The 21,470-nt window shown below is 34.8% G+C and overlaps 1 protein-coding gene across 1 annotated transcript in view; it reads left to right on the forward strand.

The window, feature by feature from the left end:
- Positions 1 to 14,475, forward strand: part of ESYT2 (extended synaptotagmin 2) — a 120,378-nt gene extending 105,903 nt beyond the window's left edge. Inside the window, 10 exon segments of the mRNA XM_043966205.1 lie at positions 609 to 695; positions 2,035 to 2,184; positions 4,951 to 5,339; positions 6,975 to 7,042; positions 7,045 to 7,072; positions 8,156 to 8,260; positions 8,262 to 8,285; positions 9,936 to 10,041; positions 11,072 to 11,121; positions 11,220 to 14,475. Coding sequence (XP_043822140.1) covers positions 609 to 695; positions 2,035 to 2,184; positions 4,951 to 5,339; positions 6,975 to 7,042; positions 7,045 to 7,072; positions 8,156 to 8,260; positions 8,262 to 8,285; positions 9,936 to 10,041; positions 11,072 to 11,121; positions 11,220 to 11,265 — 1,053 coding nt within the window. The 3' untranslated portion in view covers positions 11,266 to 14,475.
- The last annotated feature ends 6,995 nt before the right edge of the window (positions 14,476 to 21,470 follow it).

The raw sequence follows: 21,470 nt of genomic DNA on the forward strand, positions 1-21,470 counted from the left end.
ATGGTGTTACCTATTTCTGACCAATATAGTCATATTAACAATTTTCAAATCATGATGACTGATCTTTTTTATTGTATAGAATTCATCAATTCAATAATTTATATTGATCTCTTCTATGTACTGAGTGCTTTGCAGTCAAGCAAAAGAAAGTCTGAGAGTAGATAATTGAGGTCAGACAAAATAGTCATATTTCTTATAGAATCCAGTTAAGAATCTTTGGAAAGGACACTAGCATTTGCAATTAAAGAAATGATTTCCATGATGACCTGAAACAGTTCTGGATTCCTTTCTATCTCATCCTCTCAATTTCAATTCTTTTTTTTTTTCAATTTCAATTCTTAAAGGTTAAAATGTTATTATTTAGGGGCAGCTAGGTGGTGCAGTGGATAAAGCACCGGCCCTGGATTCAGGAGGACCTGAGTTCAAATCTGGCCTGAGACACTTGACACTTACTAGCTGTGTGACCCTGGGCAAGTCACTTAACCCCCATTGCCCCACCCCCCAAAAACCAACCAAACAAAAATTATTAAAATGTTATTATTTAATTTCATTTATCAAGTTCAGTAGCTGAATAGGCTGCATGATTGATATATGGCTACTCCTTTCAGATTCGATATAAGACCAATGAACCCGTCTGGGAAGAAAACTTCACTTTCTTCATTCATAATCCCAAGCGACAGGATCTTGAAGTTGAGGTATATTGTTTATTTCTCATTCCCCCTGACCCCAGAACTACTTCTGAATTTTGGAATCATAAGACTCAATGAGAAAACAAGAAGGGGAAGTGGGTAGAGAATTCGCTTTTTAAATTTGTCTACTGACCTATATCTTCCAATCATGTACTTAAAGAAATGTAGGGTTTTTTTCTTTTCTTGAAATTAATTCTTGTCACATATTCCAGACTTTAGTTACCTTTGACTAGAAAATGTTTGTTTTCCGATTTCTTTCATCGTCTTTTCTCACTATTCCATTAACTGCTCACTTGTGTGTATATCCTGAGAGAATGGAGAATAAAGTCACTTTTCCAGATGCAGTGATCCCTAAAATGTCTGAATACCCTCTTTCAACATCTTTCAGTCAGGCTCTTTATACCCCTTCTTTAATGATTTATTTACCTTCCTTTCATTCTTTTAAGATTTCAAGTTATCCACTGTCTTTTTAAGCATTGGAGCTCTAAATTCCATACATTAATTCCACTAAGGGTCTGAAATACTTTAATAATTTTTTTAAAGATCTATGTTGTGATCTGTGATGATGTCATCACAAATTGTTGCTGGGTGTGGTGACACATTTGTAATTTCCACTGCTAGGGAAGCCATGGCTGGTAGAGATCTTGAGTTCAGGAGTGCTGAGCTTCAGTGGTCCACATTAAACAAAGTATTAATATGATAAGCCTCTGAGAACAGGACATGGGAGGACCCTATTGCCTAGAGATTGGTGAACCAGACCTGGTCAGAAGTAGAGTAGGTCAGAGCTCCTATGCTGATGGGCAGTAGAATCAGACCCAGGAGAGACTAGTGCAGTTACAATGTGGGCAAAATAGGGAGACCCAGTGTTGGTGGTAAAGAGGTTGTTGTTGTTTCATTTATACAAATTACAATGTACCAGATAATAAACTTCATGCATTGTAAAACAAAAAGGTTTTCCCACTCCAAGTGCATAGTTACTCTAATATTCTTCCATTTTATTCACATGTTAAGGCTAATATTTGGATGCTACATGTTTTCAAAGGGTTTAAAGATATTTTTTCTGACCTCTAATAGTTTCAGATAGTCTGTCATCTCTGAGTGCTGGAGTCTCTTAGTGCCATGAAAAGGGATTTGGGCTGTAGTCCAGACAGAATGCACTTATGTGACATATTATAACAGGTGTTGATTTATGTCTTAGTCAAGACCTTCTACAATGTGCTACTCAGTTCTGGAAAGATACGCCTAAATGAAATCAGTGTGGTCAAAACTGCCCTTTTCTTCTTTTATCTAGACTATTTAATTGCCATAGATCTGGAATATATACGCTGCTTTTTATTTCCCGTAGGTCAAGGATGAACAGCATCAGTGTTCCTTGGGGAACCTGAAGATTCCTCTCAGCCAGCTGCTGGCAAGCGATGACTTGACTATGAATCAACGGTTCCAGCTCAGCAATTCTGGTCCAAATAGCACTATCAAAATGAAGATTGCCCTCAGGGTATTTATATCTTTGGAAATCAATATAGTAATGGAATAGGAACTTTAAAGAGTTGCTATATGGATGCTTTTTGGATTTTTCCATTCAAGTACATTAGGCCAATTTGTATTTACAAAAAGTTTTGTAGGCTGTTTGAACAGCTTGAAAGAATATGCTGTCATGATTTGCATGTATACATTAGGTGATAATTGAACATTAGTCAGCAATTACTGAGTACTTCCTTTGTTTTAGGAACTGTCCTGGGTGCTAGGGCTACAAAGACAAAAATGAAACAATCCCTGTTCTCAAGGAGCTTATACTCTATCAAAAGAGAAAATGTGTGTGTATATGTATGTATGCATGTGTGTACACAATAAATATGTATTCAGAATAAATACAAAGTAAACCTAATTAAATATTAGGTAATGAGACAGGGCACTAGTGATTGGAGGAACTAGGAAAGGTATCATGTAAAAGGGGATTCTTGAGCTGTGATTTGAAGAAAGGCATTCTTTGAGGCAGAGGTAAGAGAAGAGATATTCTGAAGAAGAGATTCCAGTCATAAGGAATGGTCAGTACAAAGGCAGTGAGAGGAGATATGGAGTGCCATGTGTAAGGAGCAAGGAAAAGTTTGTTTTGGCTGAAACTATGGGGGTGGAGCAGGGTGGGAAGCAGCATGTAATAAGCCTAGAATGGGGGCAGGTTGTGAAAGGCTTTCAAAACCAAAATGGAGTTTATATTTGATCCTACAACCAAAACGTTGAAATTTTTTGAGCAACAGAGTGACATGCTCAGATGTGTGCTATATTGGGAACCGTGTAGAGTTTGGATTGGAACTGTAGCAGACTGGTGGCAAGGAGGCTCTTGAATTCTCCAAGGGAGACATGATGAAAGACTTGACATCAGGTGAAAGCTGTGTGAGCAGAAAGAAGAGGTAGAAATGGGAAGGTTTAGCAACTGACTGGCTATGTGGTATGAGGAGTCTAGGATAACACCAAGGGTGTGAGCTTGGGAAACTGAAACAATGATAGTGTCCTCACAAGCAATGAGGAAGGTAGAGGGAGGAAGTATCATGAACTCTATTTTGGACATGCTGAGTTTTGAGATATATTTCATGTGCATTATATAAATGCATAATTTTATGTGTATATGTAGATATTTCTTATATATATGTATATATGAAAGATGATAGGCATAGTTTACCCTACTAAGAGTTTTCATTCAAATAGAGGATATTAGGTTAACTTTCAAACAAAAAGGATCTTTGATGGCACAGTGCTTGAAAATTGATTGAAGTAAAGCCACCAGTCAATGGTTATTCTAGAAGATAGTTTTAAGAGGTTTTCTGAAAGAAGTTTATTAAGAAGATGCAAATGCCTGGACATATATGTTATGTGTTGGAGAGAAAGCCATGTAAATGTTGCATGTTTAGACAGGAGGAGCCAGACTGAATTAGTTCTCTGTCTTCTACTTAGCTAGAAAACAATTTCAGATGGAGGGGGTGTTTATTGATTGATTGATTGTTAGACAGAAGGAAGGAAAACAAGGCGTATTCAGCATAAATTGTCATGTATAAGGATGTGGAAGTGATGAAATCAAAGAAAGGAATTTGCTCCAGAGAAAAAGAAAAAATATGGTGGAGAAAGGAGAATCTTTGGGGACAACTTGAAAAAAGCTTTGAAAGAGAAAATGAGAAACTAGGTCCCGATCCCAAAAAATGGTAATCCATGAGCATTTAAAAAAATTTTAAATGAGGGGAAAGAAATGGAGGAAATTATATGGTTAAAATAATTAAGAGAATTTGATGATTCAGATTAATGATACATCAGCAGATTTTGAAGGTAAGTAGTATAGTCAAAAGAAAATTGCAAGGGGTCCAGATGAAAGATAAAAAAGGGCAGAATTAAGCTAACTCTAACTATGGAGAGCATAGAGTAGTAGATTCAGGATAAATTACTAAAGGGGAATAAAAGTAGATTGTATGTATAGACCAAACACTACTCACATCTGAATTTGCATCAGCCCTTTGGCTTGACAGCTATAACAGTGCTTCTTTACTCTCCTTTTCCCTTACCACAAAGATTGAAGAGGGAGAATTTTAATTAAATTATAAAAGACTATATGAATTAGAAAGTTATCATATTAGAACAAATGTATATAAATATATAAGAAGTAAATAAGAGAGGAGAAGTGGTTTAAAGTGTAATGAAATTAGTAAAATTAAGATAATAGAGGCAGCTTACATTGTGCACTGGATAGATCACTGAACTTGGAATCAGAAGACCTGTGTTTAGATGTGGCCTCAAGCACTAAATAGGTCTGTGACCTTGGAAAAGTCACTTAACCCGTGCATATTCCTACTGCAAAAGGAGTAAAGATATAAACTAGTAATTTTAAAAAAATGTCTTCTCTTAAACTTTTAAAGGCTACATTTGTAAATAGATGGTTACAAATGTGACTTCTTTTTCTTTCTTCTTTCTTATTTCTTTTGGGGTCATCACAGTTCTAGTCATACAGGTTTAAGCCATCATAGTAACCTATCATTTTTCACTCTTCTTCAGTTCCCATATCTAGTGAGTTTCTAAGTCTTACTGATTATACCTTTACAGTACATGTTGCCTCCCCTACCTACAATATAAGTTCCTTGAGGGCAGAGACGTATATTTTTATCTTTGTATCCCTGGTGCTTAGCACAGTGCCTGTCACATGATAGGCCCTACATAAAAGCTTGTCGAATTGTGTTATTGGAATGTTTCCACTTTGGATTTTTGCTTTCTACTTCCCCAGGTGCTATATCTTGAAAAACAAGAAAGGTCTCCAGATCACCAACATTCAGCCCAAGTGAAGAGACCCTCTGTCTCCAAAGAAGGGAGGAAAACATCTGTCAAATCTCACATCGCTGCACCTGCGGCTTCTGATTCCAACAAAATGGTCTCAACCCCACCAGTACCTGACAATATAAGAAAAGCTGACGTGGATGAAAAAAGTCAGCCTCCTAATGCTAGTCCTCAGTGGCCATCTGATCTCAGCCAAAGTTCCTCAAGCCTCCATACCTCCAATGTTACCTCTTCCCCGAGCCACCTTTCCATCAAGGAGCCCACCCCCAGCATAGCATCAGACATCTCACTGCCAATTGCCACACAGGAATTACGGCAAAGACTTCGACAGCTTGAAAAGTAGAGTCTTTAGTACTTGATTTTTTTTTAACTATCATGCAGTTTTTGAAATTCATGGAGAGAAACAAAGCAGACATAGCCAGTTCTCACTTTGATTGTTTCTAGGAGGAAAAAGTCAACTGAACCTGGTTTTAATAGAACAACTTAAAACATTTATATGGCATGAACTGATTATGGTTTTTGAGTAGCTTTGAAATTAAAGTTAATATTTCCTAAGAATCAAATAATTAGCTTATTAAAATATGAAAGAAAATTAAAAAGGTTTCTGGAATAGGAAAGAAGAGGCAGAAGTAGAGGGCAGGGGCATCTAGGTGGCACAGTGGATTAGAGCACTGGCCCTGGATTCAGGAGGACCTGAGTTCAAATCCGACCTCAGACACTTGACACTTGCTAGCTGTGTGACCCTGGGCAAGTCACATAACCTCAATTGCCTCACCAAAAAAAAAGAAGAAGAAGAAGTAGAGGGCTATTAAGTGTACTAAAAGCTAGGTAAGTCCTAGTAAAAGTGCCATGGTAGGTAACCACAAGTCAACAACAAATCTGAAAAGCTTGGAATGACAGATCCATACTGTGGAGATGGGAAAAGATTTGTTGTGCAGCCCTTTTTCTTCCTTAATTGTTTAACTGCCTATTTTTATTTCACTTATAATATCTACTTTGTTTTAAAGGGCTGTTATTAGTGAATTGTTGTTGCTATTTTTCATTAGATAGGTAGCAAAAATAATTTGTAGCTAGCATAAGCTTAAGGTGTCTGACTTTTTCCTTCTCAGTAGAGGGAATTAAAGTTGACCTTTAACCCTGAACTTTGACATCAGAATTGCAAGACAAAAGGGAGAAGCCAGGAATACTTTGTTTTGGTGGGGGGGGGAGGGGTCAGGGCAGTGAGGGTTAAGTGACTTGCCCAGGGTCACACAGCTAGTGTCAAGTGTCTGAGTCTGGATTTGAACTCAGGTCCCTCCTGAATCCAAGGCCAGTGCTTTATCCACTGTGCCCACCTAGCTGCCCCCAATACTTTCTTATTAAATGGTAACAGAAATCATCTTAGTGGTTTGTTGAAAAAGTTCTGGCTCCAGAAGCTTTTTTTAGGTACCTGTTTCTTTTGAGGTAATAATGGGCTTAGTCTGTAAAGTCCTTCCTTTGTTTCAGGTCTATTTAAAAGTTGATTTAATTCGATTTCTCAACAACTGATCATGGGGTCTGTCTAAATCATCATTGTCATTCCTCCTCCTTCTTGGGATTTCCTACATGACAATTTCTATACCTAATGGAACTTATTTTGGAATGTTTAAATGGTAACCAGTTTTAGGTCTTTAGAATTCTATATAAGTAACATGATTGTCTTATTTTGAAGTTTACTTGTAAGTAAAAAATAAAACTGACAAATTTTGAGCAGCAGAGAGGTATAGGTACACAATTTTCAAGTCATGTCCTCAAAATTTGTCTAATACTTTCTTTGTACAAATTACCCTATTATGTTTGTAGTTAGTCTCTTAATAACTTACGATAAATATGCTTCTTAATAGCCATATGACACTTTTTCATTGAGTGAAAATGTATTAATATATCTTTAGTAATTTGGGTTTTATGTATAATGTTGATTGGGAATAATTTCTTTGCTCTTTTTTTCTCTCAAAGTGGAACAACACTGGGGCAGTCTCCCCTGGGACAGATTCAGTTGACAATACGTCACAGTTCACAAAGAAACAACTTATTGTGGTTGTGCATTCCTGTAGGTGAGCATTATATCTTCTGGTCCATGTTAATAAGGCTTTTTTTTTTTTTTTGATAACTTAAACATGTTATGGGTACCATTTAAATTTTATTTTTAAGTGGATAATTTAAATACACTAGATAAATCATTATTGTAGTTGAATAGTTTAATCTAAATTTGATTTTCTTATGGTCAGAATCATTCAAACTAATATCTAGAAAATTCTTTTAGTAGAACAATATAAGATTACTTGATATTAATTTTCCATATATTTCAAGGCAATAAGTAGGCTATATAAAATCTACTTCACAAGACAAAATACCTCATTCTCATTAAATATATTTGCTAGAGACAAGACAGTTGGGCAAATAGTCTGATTTTTTTTGGTGGCAGGAGGACTTCTCCCATTAGTTTATTTAGTGTTGCTTATATTCACTCTCATAAATGAAACATGACAAGGATAAAGGAAGGGGGATAGTTTCATTAATATGAAGTTATAAATTGTCCATGGACATAGGAAATGATACAGAAGAAACTGATATTGGAAGCTGACAGAAGGAAATATGGAAAACCTTTGCTTAAAGATGTTAAAGGGGGCAGAGGGGTAACAAAAACAGTGAATATATCTATCTATAGATACATGTCAGGCAGAAAAGTCTTAAAACTAGAAGTCATTTGAATTTTATAAATAAGCATTAAGAATTCAAATTAAAGAAATAATAATTTTGGGTTTTTTTGTTTTTTGTTTTTTTTAGTGAGGCAATTGGGGTTAAGTGACTTGCCCAGGGTCACACAGCTAGTAAGTGTTAAGTATCTGAGTTAGGGCCGGTGATCTATCCACTGTACCACCTAGCTGCCCCATAATATTGTTTTTTAATGTAAGACTTGATAAACTGAAGTTCAGACTTAAACAATCAAGACTTAACAAGATTTTTGCTAAATGAATCAGTTTGAATCAGCAGGTTATTTATTGATATGCATAGCTAGTATGTTCTTGGCAATGTGCCACATATCTTTTACAGGATCTAGATACTAACTCTTATTTTTGAGGAGTTTATATGATCTTAAATTCTAATATATAGCATCTTTTTGTTTTGTATTACAGAAATCTCATTGCCTTTTCTGAGGATGGCTCTGATCCATATGTCCGAATGTATTTACTTCCAGACAAGAGAAGGTCAGGAAGAAGAAAAACACATGTATCAAGAAAACATTAAATCCGTCTTTGATCAAAGGTATTTTTCTCATTGTCTTACTATTACTAGTAATAACAGCCTGCATTTACAAAGTATCTTTGTAACAATATCCCTATAAGGCTGGAGAAATTGTACCCATTTTTATAGCTGATGACACTGATAGTTTCCTCTGGTGATTTATACTTGGTCGTCATACAGTGAGTGTTGGAGGAAGGATGCAAACCCATGTCTCATGACTTCCATAGCCAGTTCTTAGGTTGTGGGGAATGTTGTTGGCTGGCATCACATTTGTGCAGGGGGATTGAAAACTCTGTGGGATGGTGAGAGCATGATGTACAGTATGGATTACCAGACTCAAAAGCTGAAGACTTGGCTTCTTGTTCAGCTGTGCCACTAGCTAGATGTGTGACCTTGGCTTAATCTCTCTGGAGCTCCATTTTATTCATAGGTTTGAGGAGAGATTGGTTATACGAGGTTTAAAATACTATCCTATTGGTTTACATTCTTTTCTATCCCCCCTCCAGCTTCCCACCCTACACCTTATATAAAACTAGACTGTAATCTATAGTTAATATTGTTTTTCTATATTTACATATATATTTTTCTTTTTATAAATATTTCACTTTATTGTTGCACTTCAGATTAATATCACAATTTTTATTGGATTAATATTTGTATTTTGTAAAACACATATTACCACCATAATAAGCAGTTATTTGGAGGGGAAATGCTGTGAATAATCACTTCAACTCATAATCAGTATCACTTGACAGATCAATTATTAAAAATCGAATTAATTATAATTTTTATTACCATTATGATATAACTACTCATACACAGAATAATTCACAGGAAAAAATTGAACAAATATTGTTTACACACAGGTATGTGTGTGCACACACATATTTGGCATCTCATTCTAAACTCCCCTGTTAAGCGAAAAAAATATGTATTGAAGATAGATATTTAGAGAAATAATAGTTAAAATGCAGTTATTTGTATAGTTTTATTTTACGTCAAAAATTAAATGATGTCACTTTCTGTTAATTTCCATCTTAGTTTAGCCATCTGATTCATATCCTTTTAAAACTGTTTTTAAAAACAAAATTTAAAAATTTAGATGCTACTCATTTATCATTTTGCAGATGCCAGTGGCATTATTTATCCCTATCACCCAGTGTATTTTGGAGACAGTGTTCTTTCTGTGAAGTCTGTTTTACTTTTATAGCATAAAATTACTTCTCTGCATGGCAAGACTAGAACTTTAAGTCACTAGACTTAAGTCACTTTGACTACAGTCTAAAGTCACTTACAGAGAAATTTTAAAAGTAGCCTAGAATTTAATGTTACATTGCATATCACTTCTTCCAATATGACAACCCTGGCAATCCTTAACAGTTAGAATTATGTACTTCTGTTTTATTACTTATGAAGCCATGAACGGAATTTTTGTCTTATTTACAATGTCATGGCAACCTCTCTTTTGCATCTGCCAGTTGAAACTAGACTTGTAAGTATTTATGGACAGTGAAATAAAAGTGCTTAGCAGTTAAGTTTTGTGGTTTTGTGTTTTTTTTTAAAACAGCTAAAATTTGGAAAGGTGTTTCAAGTTGAAATGTCAAGATTAAAATTTTTTTTCCTCCTATAGCAAAATTAGGGAAATGCAAGTAACATCTTTATCCCTGTTAGCTTTGATTTCAGTGTTTCATTACCAGAAGTGCAAAGGAGAACCCTGGATGTAGCTGTCAAGAACAGTGGTGGTTTTTTGTCCAAAGACAAAGGACTTCTGGGCAAAGTAAGTTTTGTTTTTTTTGTTTTTTGTTTTTGGTGAGGCAATTGGGGTTAAGTGACTTGCCCAGTGTCACATAGCTAGTAAGTGTGTTAAGTGTCTGAGGTCGGGATTTTGAACTCAGGTCCTCCTGAATCCAGGGCCAGTGCTCTATCCACTGTGCCACCTAGCTGCCCCACAAAGTAAGTTTTTACAGGAAATCAGCATTGTCAAGTGTTTCTTTTTTCTAAAAACAACTCATCAAAAAGATTGTTTAAGGGCTTTCTACCACCAGCTTGGTGATGGTCTGTGCGCCATAACAAACTCCTGATATTTGGTCAGTTCTCTATGAGATAGAAAGGACTGGACTATACAACACCATTCTGCAACTATTGGAGTACTTGTTACATACGGAGGATATGCAGTAGTGCATCTTATACTTCTCCATGTTCCTCCTGCTGGCTGGGCTGTCTCATTGATATTGTAAACTTCAGGAAGTAGCAGAAGAGGTGAATTTCATTTTTTATAGTAATTAATATGAAGGATGAATTTAGGAGGAGGTTGAAATTGACAGAGAAGTGAGGTTTTAAATTATACATCTCATTGCTGGTAATAGGTTATTTGTGTAAAGATAAGATAAAAAATCATTTTAAACTGCACTAAGACATTTGAGATACCTTATATAAGCTTTTGGACACTGTATCATGAATGGCAATAGTCAATTCTGAATTATCTTTACACAAATTATAAACGTTTTTAAGCTTAAAATGCCATTAAGACTTTTGGGATGCCTTGTGTGTGAACCTGAATTTAAGAGTATTGGTTGTGGAAAGAAACTAGTGGAATATGATTCCTAGGGGGAGAAAACAGGTGATGTCATAGGAAAAAAGCAAAAAAAGAATATTAACAGAAAGAAGAAAACTCTGGGCTTGATGGATTGAGGGAAAGGTGTATGAGAAAGGCATAAAGCAGAAATGAAAAACTGAATAGGGAATGGGCCCCCCTACTTACAGTAATTTTGAATGAAATAGCCTTTGAACAATCATTTTTCTTTCAGTTGTTGGTATCTCTGGCCTCTGAGGATCTTGCCAAAGGCTGGACCCAGTGGTAAGTGGGACTTAGTATTAGTATATGTTTGTTGATTGGTACAATTTACAAAATTTAACTCCAAATATATTTCAATAAATTTTTATGCATTTTCTCAGGTATGACTTGACAGAAGATGGTACAAGACCACAGACTGTAAACTAGATCCTCTTCTGACATGAAGAATTTCTCCTCACATATTGTACTTAGCCAATCTTTATACACTTTGAATGCGTCATTTTCACAGATGTTTCAATATTATTTTTATAGTTTTATGTATTTAGTTATTACACACCCCAAAGGTTTTATAAATTTTAACACATTGACATTTTTTGCAGCTTTAGCCAGTTTTACTGTTAAATTTCATATTTTAATTTACTCTAATATTTTGCCTATTATTACAATGTGCAATAGAGTGGTAGAGTGACCTGTTGTTAAATATAAGCATTTGTCATTTGTGTCTTTTAGAAAATGAATATATGATATGCTTTATTACTGCCTTGTTTTGTATATCACCAAGGCACACTATGCCATGTAAATAGACTATTTTTTATAATCTCTTCATGCTGGTTTGAAGTCAGTTGAAAATGGATCAAGGGAATATATATGCATATATATTTTCTTCGAGTTAATATTAAATTCTTATGACAAGTAATCCTTTTATTTGGCCTTTGCAGCAAAATGGTCTCAGTGACTTATTTTGGGAGTTTCTTTTTAAAAAAGAAAAAAACTTAAAAGACTTAAAATTAGTGTTTGTCTTGCCCATTGTGGCTAGTGAAAATGTACAAAATATTAACATTTTTACATAAAGTTCTATTATTGAAGAGTCATGATAATGACTACTATAAGAAAAGTGTTTTTAGTAAGAAATATAAAAGTATTATATTTGAAGAGAGGGTTTTCATGCTCCATGAATCATAGAGTGCAGATCCAGATTTCTTACATAGAAATGAAGACATTTGCAATATAACATTTTGAATTGTTTTAGTTGCCTGTTTATTGTAACTTATTCATGTAATCCAAAACTTAGGTATATATTATCTCTTTCCTAAAAGATAATGAGGTAAAGTAGTTTTTCCATATTAGAAATTAGATGTCAAAAATAAATGCTCATAAATTTTATTAATTTTCATTGTTTTAATAGCCTATTAAAAAAAATTTATAAACCTAGCAGTGAAAAGCTGAGAATGTATATTGTGAAATGTTGAATTCAAACCTGATCTTTTTTTTGACCCCACTTCAGTGAAGTGAAAAACTTGCTTTTAATGACACAGTTTGTCCCTGAGTTTATACCATGTATCAGACATTATCACTTTTAAACTGAGACATTATTACATTCTGCTGCTATGTAGAGGTTACGGGCATGACCAAAGGGGATTTAACATAGCTGCAGAGTTGTGAATAATAGCAGCTATTGGCTATAACAAAATTTTATATGGTTTTCATTAGTTTGGGTCATGAACTTTGTTATGTACAAAATTTAAAAGCCTCTTTTTAAAGACTATGAAAGCATATTTCACACACAGGATCCTGCTTACATGTGAAGGAATATGCTCTGCACTTCATACACAAAAAGTATGCACCTAGTTTTAAAAAAATTTTTTTTTAGTCAGGTGACACAAATGACTTTGTTACCTATGAGAATATGTTACAGTTATGTAATAAATTGTTTTACAACGGCTTTATAATGAACTCAATTCAAGTTTCATCAAACTCAACAACTTATGACAGCTTACATGACCAAACATACCAAAGTGCCTGTTGTGGATATTAGATTTCCAGAACCTTCTAATTTAATGTCATTTTTAGTTAATAATAAATATTTTGATTCCTAAGGTCTACTTGTAGTGGGAGTCAGTATCTACACTACTCATCTTTATTTTGGTAAAAAAATGATAGTGCCACAGTGAAGTGAAATAATTTTAAGTGTTACTTTTAAATGAAATTTCACTGGAAGACCTCATCATTAACAGGCTCCACTGTGGATATGTGTCATGTTGGTGACCATTCCAGAAGAAAGGGTGTTTATATATCCACATATATACATATATGTATACTATGTGTATGTATGTATATATATATATATATATATATATATATTATATATATATATATATATATATATCACAGTCCTATAGCATGAGAAAGATCTTTATATTAATCTGTTAAAATCTAGTTGCACTACCATGATTTACAGAACAGCACCTTTTTTACAGTGAGGTTCTATTGCTGGGCCTCTGGTGCAGCCTGAAAGAAGGGAGGAAAATGCAATACTTTTAAGATCGCAGTCATCAGGATTAAAGTTCTGGAACAAAGGAATTTTACATATAGTTATTTGCTTCTTAAAAAATATATATCTATATATATTTTTCCTTTTGGGACTAAGTGCTTCGGTATATTATTTAGGACTGTGCAAATGCAACTAGAGGGGGAGAAAAATATCAAGAGATAGAAACAAAAGACAAAGGCAAAGCAATTTGGCAGTGCTATATTTATTAGCCTAGCCCAGAGCCTCATTTTGTGAGACACAGTTCCTATTGCTGTTAGTCAAGTACCTTGGGTTGCTTTCACCAAGGATTTTTGATTCCTAATTGGTGTGAAATTGACCCTTCATCTGTAGAGTATGAGAATTCCAGTACCTGTCCTTAGTCTTTTAAAAGAGAATATAATGACCGCATAAGGTGGATGGTTATATGCATCATAAAAACAATGGTAAGATTAGCAACAAAAAGGGGTGATCTAGTATGAAATATCTGAAAGGTTAGATTATAGAGTGATCATGAAGACTAGATTGTCAGAATCATATTTTCAGTAGTGGAAAAATTCAGTTTCTATGATTTTAATTTTTGATACATGTGTTAAGTGGTAAGAGGACTTAACACTTTTTATTTTGAGCCAAATAGGAAAAAAAAATCTACTTAAATGAGTTTCAAACAGTAATTCTGGTTAGTTTGTACATGTGGATTGTATATCCTGTGCCTTAACGTATAAAGTGCAAAGTATTGTTGTTTTCAATGTTTCAAAAAATTAAAGGAAAAAAATTTTTTTTTTGCTGTACATATCACCATTTATATTTTATGCTATGACAATTTTCTACAAAAATTCTCTTGCTTTGGTGAGAAGGGCTTTTAAAAAATAAAATTTTTAAAAACATTAGTGAAAGTGTATTCCAAATGTGATTCACTGTGGGTAGCACTTGTAATTTGGACTAAATAAGTTGTTCTTTTGTTACAATTCCTTCTATTTCAGTTACAGGAATCTGTTAAAATTAGAAATCAGTGAAGAGGGACTTTTTTCTTATAGGTTATCCTTTTTGCTTAAGTAATTTACATGACAATGCATGTATTTATTCAATTAAACAGTGCATATGGTGGATGGTTTATGACTTTTCTTTCTCTAATTTTTGCCCCCAAAGAAAACATTAGGATTAGTCCAGTGACCCAAAGGATGGTTATGTGATACACTATGCATTTTTCTGTTCATTATTTTGTTTTCACAGCTACATGAAAGAAATGATTTGAACTGTTTCCCTTTTTTTCTTTTCCTGATTTGATCCCTTTCTACTAGTTCTAAACCAAATATTGTGAAGTTATGTAGGTTAACAGGGAAGAATTACCTTAAATGTGACTTCAGTCTTTTCAGTGAGTGTACACTAGATTGGATTGCACCGAACCTGAAGATAAAAGTTCAAATAAAAGATGACTTTCAAAGATTGGAGAAAACTAAATGGAAAACTGGACCTTTGGTTATTTTAATGAGAACATAGTTTGTGATGGGGTTAAGGACTTCAATTCGCTTAAGTTGTTCAGGAAGACTTGAGATCCAAGCAGCTGTCTTTTTAATTCTTGCTTAGAAGCTGAGGAAACATCCAGGTGGTTAGCTCTTTTACATTGGTCTGACCATGTAAGTGGATCTAAGCTCCATGCTCAACAGCCCAAGAAAGCACCATGAAATAATTCTTCTTTTCTCATTACTTAACACATCCATTAATGATTCCAGGACTTATCTACTCTCCATATTTGTTTCCTGAAGACAAACAGAAATAAAAGTCTAGCATACTTGAAATAGTATTACAATTCTACCCAAAATGTCCTTTGCCCCTTCCTGCCCTCAAAGGAGAAGGAGTTGAATAAAGTGGTTATCAAGAAGGAATATAGTTGGCTATTTTTAGCCATTCCAGTTATTGCCTAAATAACTAGTTTATCTTTATGAATTTGGAGTTCAGGGTTGCTAATTTCAGGATGAATCATTAAATGCAAATCAACTATAAAAATTTCACATAAATGTTAGCCTACCTCTAAGAAACTATTTTCAAGTAATATTTAAGCACCTGAAAAATTTGATATAATTCTCTATTCTTTTCCTCACCTGAATATCAGTATAATAGAATCATAATTTTTTCTAGGTTAGTGTAAATATGAAAAGATACTGAGTAATCTGGTTATAACATTTCATTCATTAAATTGAGGAATCACCAAATTGCCCATTTGTGGATTATCCACAATATTCTTATATCCTAATTCTTCCAGCCAACATTTTTCTCAAAGAAAATTATTTTTAGTATTAGTCTAAGCAAAATGTGATCAGGATACCAAATCTGTAAGAATGAGAATCAGTTTTGTTTTTTTTTTTTTTTAACATATAAGGTATTTTATTTTTTTCCGTTACATGAAAAGATAGTTCTCAACTTTTGTTTATATAAGCTTTACAATTTCAGATTTTTCTCCCTCCCTCCCCTCCCTCCCCCCCCTCCCCTAGACAGCAGGTAATTGATATAGGTTATATCCATATATCTATACACACACATATATATATACTACTTACACATAATAACATTAATGCTATTTCTGCCTTAGTCTGTTATAAGAGAAAAAAATCAGAGCAATGATGAAAAACCTCAAAATAGCAAAAACAACAGCACCAAAAACAAAAGAAATAGTATGGTCACTTCAGCATCTATACTCCCCAGTTCTTTTTTTTTTCTTCTTGGAACTCATGAGTTCCCTGGAACTCTTCTGGTACCCATTGCATTGGTGAGAAGAATATAGTCCACCACAGTAGATCAACACTCCAATGTTGATTGATACTGTGTACAATGTTCCTCTGGTTCTGTCATCTCACTCATCATCAGCTCACGTAAGACCCTCCAGGTTTCTCTGAGCTCTCCTGCTCATCATTTCTTACAGCACAATAGTATTCCATTGTATTCATATACCACAACTTGTCTAGCCATTCCCCAATTGATGGGCATCCCCTCAACTTCCAATTCCTTGCTACCACATAAAGAGCAGCTATAAATATTTTTGTACATGTGGGTCCCTTTCCCTTTCCATGATTTCTTTGGGAAAAAGACCTAAAAGTGGTATTGTTGGGTCAAGGGGTATGCACAGCTTTCCTGCCCTTTGGGCATAAGAGAATCAGTTTTTTTTTAAATTAATAAAGTATTTTATTTTTTCCGTTACATGTAAAGATAGTTCTCAACTTTTGTTTATACAAGCTTTACAATTTCAGATTTTTCTCCCTCCCTCCCCTAGACAGCAGGTAATCTGATATAGGTTTTATAATATATATATAAACACACCAATAATAACATTAATCCTATTTCTGTATTAGTCATGTTATAAAGAGAAAAAAATCATAGCATGATGAAAAAACCCTCAAATAGAAAAAAACACAACAGCATCAAAAACAAAAGAAATAGTACGGTTCATTCAGCATCTATACTCCGCAGTTCTTTTTTTTTTTTTTTCTGGATTTGGAGATCCTCTTCCATCACGAGTTCCTGGAACTCTTCTGTGCCATTGCATTGGTGAGAAGAATATAGAGAATCAGTTTTTAAAAAGAGCTAACTTTGGGTTCAGAAGAAGCTTGGGTTTTCAAATCACACATTGGGGGGCAGCTAGGTGGCGCAATGGATAAGGCACTAGCCTTGGATTCAGGAGGACCTGAGTTCAAACCCAGCCTCAGACACTTACTAGCTGTGTGACCCTGGGCAAGTCACTTAAACCCCATTGCCCTGCAAAAAACAAAAACAAAAACAAATCACACACCTTTGATAACTGTAGCTACATGATCAGAGACAAATCACTTAATATCTCTGAACTAAGTACCTTAGTTTCTTCATCTTTTTGATCAGGATTGTTCTGCCATTTTTTCAGTTCATGTCCTCTTCCTGCCCCTATTTGGGGTTTTTCTTGGCAGAAATACTGCAGTGATTTACCTCTCATTTGCCAGCTCATTTTACAGTTGAGGCAACTGAGGCAAACAGGGTTAAGTGAATTGGTCAGGGTCACACAGCTACAAAGTGTCTGAGGCCCAGATTTGAACTCATGAAGATTTCTTCCCTGACTCCAGGCCTAGTGCTCTATGTACTATGGTCTACCTAGCTGCCCTTGAGGATTATTAAGATGTGGTGCAAAGCTAAATTGCTTATGCAATATATTTGTCATAGCATCATAGAGACCTCACAAGAGATTTGGTCCAGCACTACTTTAGGCAGGTAAGATGGTACTGCTGTTTCTTGTGCCCCCAAAGAGTTAAGTAAACTGTCCTCATACCACTTATCTACTAGATTATTGAAACAGCAAGTCCCTAATCTCCCTACCCTCAACAACATACCTATAGGATCCAGGGACACTCACCTGGCATGCTCTTTTTTTTTTTTCCTTCTATTTTTTTAAGTGAGGCCATTGGGGTTAAGTGACTTGCCCAGGGTTACACAGCTGTTTAAGTGTCTGAAGCCGGATTTGAACCTCAGGTCCTCCTAAATCCAGGGCCAGTGCTCTATCCACTGCGCCACCTAGCTGCCCCCATCTGCACTGCTCTTCTTCATACACAATGTTCCATCTTCTTATCTGGGCATTTTTACTAACATCTCCCTCTTGTGGAATTCTCTCCCTCATCTTTGCCACTCTTGGCTTTCCCAGGCTTTTTCAGCCAAAACTCACACCTTTAGCAAAAGCCATTTCCCAGTCCAATTGCAATGGCTAGTCCTTTCCCTCTATGATCATCTCCAATTTATCTTGCATATAAATTGTCTGTATATCACTGATTGCAGTCTCCACCATTAGACTGTGAACTCCCTTGAAGGCAGGAAGGACTCGTTTTTTACTCTCTTTGGTCTTTCCAGGGCTTGTAGCCCATGTGTGCACAGAGTAGGCACTTGACTGTTGGCTCCTAATGCGCAAGGTGCTGTTTCAGGTCCTGGAGCTATACAAACTTAAAATGCTTGTCCATGCCTTCAAGGAGCTTAACTTTTAAGTTTCATTGACATATTCGGCAATTTCTGTTACTTGATAATGCTTATTTGTTCCAAGGTGTTTTTGTTTTGGTTAGGGGAGAGGGGAAAAGGAGATGAAATAAATTGTTAATTTTTTCAAATAAAACCTAATTTAAAAGTTTTATTGATGTCTTTTGCTTTTCCATTCCAGCCATTTGTAGATAACTCTACTCTCAACACCTCATTTTTTTTTTTTAGAATTGGGCCTTTTCTATTAACAATAAGCAACAACAAACATATAGTGAACCTATCCAATAATATATGCAACATTCTGCCTCATAGTATACCCCAACTCTTCCAAAAGAAGTATGTTTTATTATATATTCTTTGGGAATTTTACTTATGGAGAATTTGGCTTCCTTTAGGGGGTTATTTTCATTTGTGCTTATTTTTCTTTTGGTTTCCCTAATTTTATTTTTGTTTCCATTCATTACATATTTCCCCATAATTTTGTGAATTCCCACATTTCATACTGCACAATAATATCAAACAAGTCATTAAGACCAATCCCAGATGGATGAGCATCCCCTTGATTCAAGTTCTTTGATCTTTCTGTTTTCTGGCTTTGGGGTGTATGCATCGAAGTTAGATCACTGGCTCAAAGGGTATGATCTAGTGATCACATTTCTGTAATAATTCCAAAATATTTCCCAGTCATTTGGGCCATTTCACTGCAAGGTGTAAATTATCCTCTCGGTTCCCCTGCATATTCTCTCAAACTGTACATCCTATATTACGATGCGCTTTCATGGACAAAAATCTAGGAAAAGTTATCTTCTTGCTTACCCTTCCTCTCTTTCTAAATTATTTTAATCTGGCTTTTCACATCCCTCATTCAAGTGAGACTATTATCTCCAAAGTCACATAATTGCCAATCCAGTGGCCTTTTCTCCAATCATTTTTATCTACTTATAACCCTTAAGCCCCATCTCAAGTTAGAATATGATTTCTTCCAGCATTGTCAAACTACCCCCGCTTTTTTCCAACTTAGTTTCTTTCATGATTATTACTGTCCCTGAAAATAATTTGAGTGATTCAAGGCATGTTCCTTTGAAATTCCCATAGCGTAATTTGTGTAGCTATTCACCAGGGGGAGGTGGGTACTTTGAATAATGGAGCCTAGCCTTTGCAGTTTACTATTTCCCAGCTGAGCATGACAGGGCCTTTCAAATACAGTATTCATGATGCAACCATTTATACTTAAAAGAAGAACTCTTTATTTAAAAAAAAAATATATATATATATACACAATATATACTATTATACATATAATATCAAATATATGCATTTAGAATATAATACAGAACACACGTGTGTGTGTGTGTGTGTGTTTGGTAGAGTGTGTATATATCATTTATAAATTGGGTACCTCTCAATGAAGACATGCAAGAAATAAGTGAAAAGATTCTATACAACTTACTATCATATATGTTAACTTTAGCTATTAGGTATCATTTTAATCTTAGGTTTTAACTATAGATCAGCTATAGAACAAATTGCCTAGCTTTGATAAAATAGTTTAAGTGAAAAGAGAAACAACAAAACCAAAACTGTATACTCCAATCAACCTTGTTTCCAAAAAAGGGAGAAGATGCAACTCACTCTTTGTCAAGGTAGGAGACTATTGTTGTGAAAATTGCATATGATATTTAACTTGTTTTACCCCATCCTATCTCTGTTTTCCATTTTTTTGTTACAAAAGCTGGTTCTCTGGGGAGAGGTGAAAGGAGGAATATATTTGGAAATGAGATTTTTTAAATCTGATAAAATTGTTTAAAGTAACAATGGAAAAATAAACTTCAAAAATGTATTAACTGGCCAGAGCTATAATAGATTTTGTATAGAATATGTGAAGATGCATAAAGCTTGTTTAGCTGGTATTATTGTGCATTATACACCATTTAAATGTATGCCTTGGAAAAACATTTTAGTAGTTACTGTAGAAGACATTATAAATTGTTTTCAGGGCAGCTAGTGGCACAGTGAGATAGAGTCATGAGGACCTTTGTTCAAATTTGGACTCAGATTACGTTCTAGCTATGTGACCCTGGGCAAGTCACCTATATGGATTGCCTCTAAATAAAGTTTATATTCAAGATTATTAAAATTGATATGCTGAATGCACTGTAGGATACCGTTTAGATAATTCTTGTTAGAAACTATTGAGTAATGACCTTAAATTCAGTATTTTTTCCATTTATATGGCAGAAAGAATATTGGAAGTGATGTATTGTACTTTGAGGCCCTCTTTTGCAGTGTGATGCTGGGCAATTCACGTACCTAAATCTGTTTTTTCTAGTTTATAAAGTAAGAGAATCTATGTATATAATGTCTGGAATTCTTCTAGCTCTAAAATTCTATGATAGTTAGGTTTCTTTTTGTAGAAGACAGATAGTAGATACTTAATGAATAAATGTTAAAATAAAATGTGGTGATTTGAATGTGCCAGACTGTTTTGAACGTCCCTTATACTTTCCATCAGCAAGCCCAGGTCCTGGATCTCTGGGACCCCCCTCACGTATCTTGCACCCAAGACCATTTGATTATAAATTAGTGCAAAAATTCTGTTTTTACACAGGATTATCAAGTCCCTGTCAATGACCTATTTACTTCAAGCAGTAGTTATCACAAAATATTGGTATCAGAAAACAATTTGGACAGATCTACCTCATGGAATTTATTATAGTGTGTTTTAGGAAACTTTTTTTTTTTTTGGTGGGGCAATGGGAGTTAAGTGACTTGCCCAGGATCACACAGCTAGTAAGTGTCAAGTGTCTGAGAGCACATTTGAATTCAGGTACTCCTGAATCCAGGGCCGGTGCTCCATCCACTGCGCCACCTAGCCGCCCCCCCAGGAAACTTTTATTTAGATTAATGTGTGTACCCCTTCAAAGTGTGTTATGTGTAAGAGAATATATGAACACATATGCATACACACATTTTTTCTAGCTTTTAAAAAACCCTTGTCTTAGAACATATTTTTCTAGCTTAGAACATATTTTTACAATTTTATAATAGAAAAGACATTTATTTGTCTTTCTCAGTGAAGTTCATCTTTACTTTCTAAACCACACTTAGTAATTTCACATTT

Source organism: Dromiciops gliroides, chromosome 5 (genome assembly GCF_019393635.1).
Source record: "Dromiciops gliroides isolate mDroGli1 chromosome 5, mDroGli1.pri, whole genome shotgun sequence".
In the NCBI taxonomy this organism is placed as follows: domain Eukaryota; kingdom Metazoa; phylum Chordata; class Mammalia; order Microbiotheria; family Microbiotheriidae; genus Dromiciops; species Dromiciops gliroides.